Source organism: Quercus lobata, chromosome 12 (assembly GCF_001633185.2).
Source record: "Quercus lobata isolate SW786 chromosome 12, ValleyOak3.0 Primary Assembly, whole genome shotgun sequence".
NCBI lineage: Eukaryota > Viridiplantae > Streptophyta > Magnoliopsida > Fagales > Fagaceae > Quercus > Quercus lobata.
This window is the reverse complement of record NC_044915.1, coordinates 38,956,860-38,962,126: the sequence shown is the minus strand read 5'-3', so window position 1 is coordinate 38,962,126 and position 5,267 is coordinate 38,956,860. Positions and strand designations below refer to the sequence as shown.

General features: G+C 33.7%; 1 protein-coding gene across 1 annotated transcript; it reads left to right on the top strand.

The window, feature by feature from the left end:
• The first annotated feature begins 4,085 nt into the window (after positions 1–4,085).
• On the top strand, positions 4,086–5,030 carry LOC115970633 (transcription factor bHLH126-like). Its single transcript, XM_031090230.1, has 3 exons — positions 4,086–4,262; positions 4,401–4,691; positions 4,786–5,030. The coding sequence occupies exons 1-3, from the start codon at positions 4,086–4,088 to the stop codon at positions 4,864–4,866; spliced, it is 549 nt and encodes a 182-aa protein (XP_030946090.1). The 3' UTR covers positions 4,867–5,030.
• The last annotated feature ends 237 nt before the right edge of the window (positions 5,031–5,267 follow it).

Here is a 5,267-nt window from a genome sequence, read left to right as displayed (position 1 = left end):
GGCCTTTGGACTCTCTAAGGGCAAATGGGCCTGGTCCATGAATTATCGGGCCCCACATATAAATATCTTCTTTTCCCTTCCCTTTCCTACTTCCAACCATATACAGAGGGAACATGTTCTTTATCATTTTTTTTCCCTTAATCTTTTATTTTCTTTTCTCTTCCTCCATTTGCAACCAAACACAATGTATGTTTTCCAATGACATAAAGCCAAAACTTGCAACCTTTGCGGAAGCTGCACGTAACTTGAGCTTAAAGATTGTAGTTCAAACCATCAAGAACTATGCATGTTAAATTATCGATTGTAAATAATAGGATGAGAGATAGAGTGAAAATTTTGATAAATGATAGCTTTATGTTTCTCAGTGACATTAAGTTAAAGCTTATGACTTTTGAGGAAAAGCACATAACTTGAGCTTAAAAATTATAGTTCTCCTAATCAAGAACTATGTGTTAAATTACTGATTGTAAATAGTTAGATAGGAGATTGAATGAAAACAAGAATAAAACTTAAAATTTCAACTGTCTTAAAAACTTAAATTATTAAAAGATAGTAAATTTAATCCTTTAATCATATTTTAAAATTTTAACAATGTAGACAGAGAGAGAGAGAACATTATTTCGTGTGATTTTAAAATTTTAAACGCAAAAACCAACTAAAATTTTGATATTAGCCCAAAAAACTGGATAAAGTGCACACCACGTCAAAGCCAACTCTCAATTATTAAAGTCAATGGACAACGGCCACCACTAATAGTAGATGACGTGGAGTGATGTGCACCTCTAATGACATGGTGCCAACAGAGTAGTTGACGTGGCAAGCTGACATTGTTGTAGAGCTGTGTGGCAGCAACAGATTGTGAAATGTGACAACATCAATTTGTGACACATGGCACACAGTGCACGCATCCTGATGCTGCTGGTGTGTGTCAGGCGTGTGAGCACCTATAACCCCCAAAAAAAATTATACAACTTTGGTCACATTTCACATATGGCGAGTTTTGAGCGAGGTGAATCTACATATATCTACCATTTTTTTTTTTTTTTTGTAAGTTATGGTAAAATTTGTATAATTTTTTTAGTCCTAATATTTTTCTAAATTTTTTTATTTGACCAATATGAACCCCACCACTTTTTTCCATCATCCACAATTTGCCATATGGTAAATTGTGGCAAAATTTATGTAATTTTTTTGCAGTCCTAACATTTTTCTCAATCTTTTGATTAATATATGCTCTTAAAACACATATTAATCATTCATTTTTAAAAATATTTTATGAGAACCGTATATATATGAGTTGCTTTTTTTATATGGGTTTAGTTTCTGTAGTCACTGGACCCGTCAGGATACGGACATGTGTCTAGTCTTGCACACGTGTCCACAATCCAACATGTCCAGTGGCACGGGCCACTGAACAGAAGCGGGATCCTTTTTATATAGGCATACTAAAGTACGATAAAAGTATAGAAGTTCAACAGTACATAGTATAATGGTACATGTATACTCTACTACAATGGTAGCACAGTACTGTAGTGATACATTGAATCTAGACAACTATCATAGAAAAATCTGTATATACTAATGACACATATTTATACCACAACGTACGTGTTAGGTCCCCCGATCTTTCTTGTATTTTTTGAATAAATATTACATGCATACAAGTTTTACTTTGACAATGCATTATTCAGCACCACCATACAGTTTATAAAGCAATTCCATAGTCCGCGAGGGATTCTGATTATAATTCTTATGTGGCAAACGACATAGAATTATCGCCCATGCTGTGTATAGTTGTAAAGATTTTGTTTGTGCTTTAGACTCCTATATACTCAGATTGTTTAACCTATCTAATATAATAGCTAAGTAGTTACTTAGATTTATTACATAAAATGGAAAAGTAAAGAAGACAAGCGATGTGATGACCCAGAAAAACCAATGAAACCGTCTAGTTTCAAAGTAAAAAATCTGGGGAGGATTTAACCTAAACAATCCACAAGACAACAAATTCACCAAATAGAATGGAAGTGTTTACAATAGATTTTTCCCTAAATCTAATTCTACCTCTTGTAGTACTTACTCAAGTGACCACACATAGCTCCAAATCCACGAAGTCTTCTATTTGAATTTGTTACACACAAACACTCTAGTTTGTGACTTTAAGATCCCACTTAAAGGTTTTAGATCATCAGTAGTAGTTGATTTTGTATGCAACGACTTATCTCCATCGGTTCATGCAATATCAATCTAATCTACAGTAAGGGAGTCAATATTGTACCGCAGGCTGTACCGATTAAGCCAACGGTACGATATATTTCGGATACCGTTCAATACTGGTGTATTGTTTCGGGTCTACCCCTACTTTTTATATTTATAAATAAATAAATAAAAATATATATATGTATGTATATGTGTGTATTATAATAAATACAAAAGTTTACCATAAAACATTTCCTCAATTCAGAACTAATTATTCATAGTTTTAGACTTTAGTATCAATTAAAAGAAATGAAAAAAAAAAAAACACAATATAAAAAATAGAAAGCTTAAAAGTTACCATTGCATACTAAGAAAACAAATAATACTAATAAGTTAATGCAAATAAGTTACCATTCTGTCTTAATAAAAATTCAAAAATTACAAAACTTAAAAAAAAAAAAAAAAAAACTTTTTTCTATACCGGTCGGTACGCCCGGTACTGGCCGGTACGCCTAGTACCGGTTGGTATTGTCCGAAATTGGCCGGTATGGTCGGTACATGGCCGGTACGGTCAGTATTTAAACCGATACGAAACGTTGATATTTCGATACCAGTATACATACCGGCCGGTACGGTTGGTACCGGTATGGTATTGATTACCTTGATCTGCAGTGGATGCTTGTTGAGTTTGAAGATTACAAAACATCTTAGATCTCATAGGAGTAACTCACAAGTCTTGAAAAATGTGTATTAGGGTCTTGCCTTTATACCTAGTAGTGTTGGACTCAAACCCTAAACATTTCGCCGGCTTTTAGGCTTTATTTAAAATCTGCAGAAAACACATCTCGAAAAAGTCTCTCGATCGGTTGAGCAAGGCAAATTTTGAATTTTTCTTTCTTCAGCTTGACTGTTCTTGAATCTTGACTTGAAACAACTTGAGCGATGTCTAAAACTGTTTTAAGACATAAATATGTTATACTAGACATATTTTTGTACTCGGTTTGCTAACATACATAAAATTAGAACCTAAATATTTAATTCTAAATATTTAGAACCTAACCATTTTGGCCTGGAATTTTTTTGAGATATTCTTCTAGTTTGTGTCACATGTTTGTACATATTTCAATTGGTAATTTAATGAGTTCAATTATCAAAAAGAATTAGTACTTTAATGTGTTTAATTACACAAACACATCAAAGATACTCAACCCCAAGCTGGGGGTTGGGTACTTAGTTTGGCTTTTCCAAATAATTAATTCTTTCTCATGCTTTTCCAGTCTATTACATGTTCATTGCATTCTTGAAACCAATCACCAATGATATATATCCACATATCCACGTACAACTTAAAGCAATGGACCAAAAACGAGGAACACAGTTAAAAAATAGTATACAAACTAGGGTACGAATGAGAAACGCTACCTGAAAGTGTCTTAAGGTTAGGAAAAGCAAATAAAAAATTGACATGTTACCATTTTATTAGTTTAATTCTATAGTTCTTAGTGCGTTAAAATATCTTTGCAATATTCTAATGTTCTATTTGCTTGAACCATGTGGTTTATATTACAGCTTCGTGTCAATTTGCCATGCCCAATAATGTCCGATCCTCACTGCGTCGATTAACGACAAGTGTTGGTCAACCAAATGTGAAAGAAAATGGGCAGGAATTTGTTCGGTACAAAAGTAAAAAAGATAGCCCCACAACGAACTTTAACATCATTCCCATGCTATAGGGGTGTCTAATTCTTTTAGCTTTCACATATAATAAATAACAACAAAGAGGAAAAGCTTGAAGAAACAGTAGTCTTCATCCAATAATGTTTCCTTACCACCAAAGCGATTAGGTGGTGTGGCAATTCTCATCCATTCCCCACCAAGAAGATAGAATGCCACAATATCAAGTACCGGATCAATGCCTCACGCATCAAATATTAGACAATGATAAAGCAAATACTATTATTAATAAGAAGATCATGCGTAGGGACACTGAAAGACAAAGAAGAAAGAAAATGGCCATTCTTAATGCATCACTTCGGTCACTGCTCCCTATGGAAATGATTAAGGTTAGGATTCATGAACCTTCATTTAATTTTCTTCCTTCATATGTTACATAACTTATGGAATTTCAATGTTCTGTCAAGAAATGGCTATGTATCCTTATTTTCTTGCTTTGCATAATTGTTGTTTTGGTGGGATTTTAGGGGAAGCGCTCGGTATCTGATCACACAAACGAGGCCATGAACTATATTACATACCTGAAGAATAAGATCCAAGAATTGAGTGTGAGGAGGAATGAGCTTAAAAATTTATCTAATTTGAGTGTTGTAGTCCAACCTTGTTGTGATGGGGTGCAAATTTTAGTAACAACCAATGTCAATGAAGGTTTGCTTCTATCGGAAGTGCTTGAAATCTTGCTCAGAGAAGGACTTGATGTAGTTCACTGTTTTTCGAGTAGAGAAAATGAAAGGTTAATTTACTCTATTCAATCCAAGGTACGTACGTTTGATAATAATTCATTTATTTCTAGGTTTAGGGTTCCCATGAAATTAGGAAATTCTGCCTGAGTTTGTCCAATTTGAATTACAGGGCAATGATTTGGGTTGCCTTGATCTATCTGGGCTGCAACAGAAATTGAATGATCTTATCTTATCATCGAGATACATCTGAAAGTGACATTGTATCCACTGGCTGAGAACCACTCCCTTGATCTGAACCCTAAACTTGGTTAACTCATTGAAAGTATTTGAATTTTCACATCTTTGTAAGGGTTTTTCTTTTGTGAAGAAATTCAATGGAATCTTTTAAATTAAGTTGGAGATATCTTGTAAAACTTTTTAGAAACTGTTTCTAGAGGAATAGTTCAGCTTCATCTAGAAAATATGCAGTTGGCATAATAATTAATTAGCTAATTGGCTATCATTTCAAGAGCTCACTCGCTATTGCATGCATGTTAATTATTTTTTCTCAGTTTATGTTCGCTAAAATGGCCATGTTTTATTATGTAATTGGTATACAAACATATAGCGAATAGACCATTTTGGAAACTCAAATCATAACTTGCATAGTAC

Excerpts from the sequence above, each read along its gene's own strand:
- LOC115970633 (XM_031090230.1), top strand. The coding sequence starts at position 4,086 with ATGCCACAATATCAAGTACCGGATCAATGCCTCACGCATCAAATATTA. Across the intron at positions 4,263-4,400 it reads TCCCTATGGAAATGATTAAG|GGGAAGCGCTCGGTATCTGA; the intron begins GTTAGGATTCAT and ends GTGGGATTTTAG. Across the intron at positions 4,692-4,785 it reads TTTACTCTATTCAATCCAAG|GGCAATGATTTGGGTTGCCT; the intron begins GTACGTACGTTT and ends TTTGAATTACAG.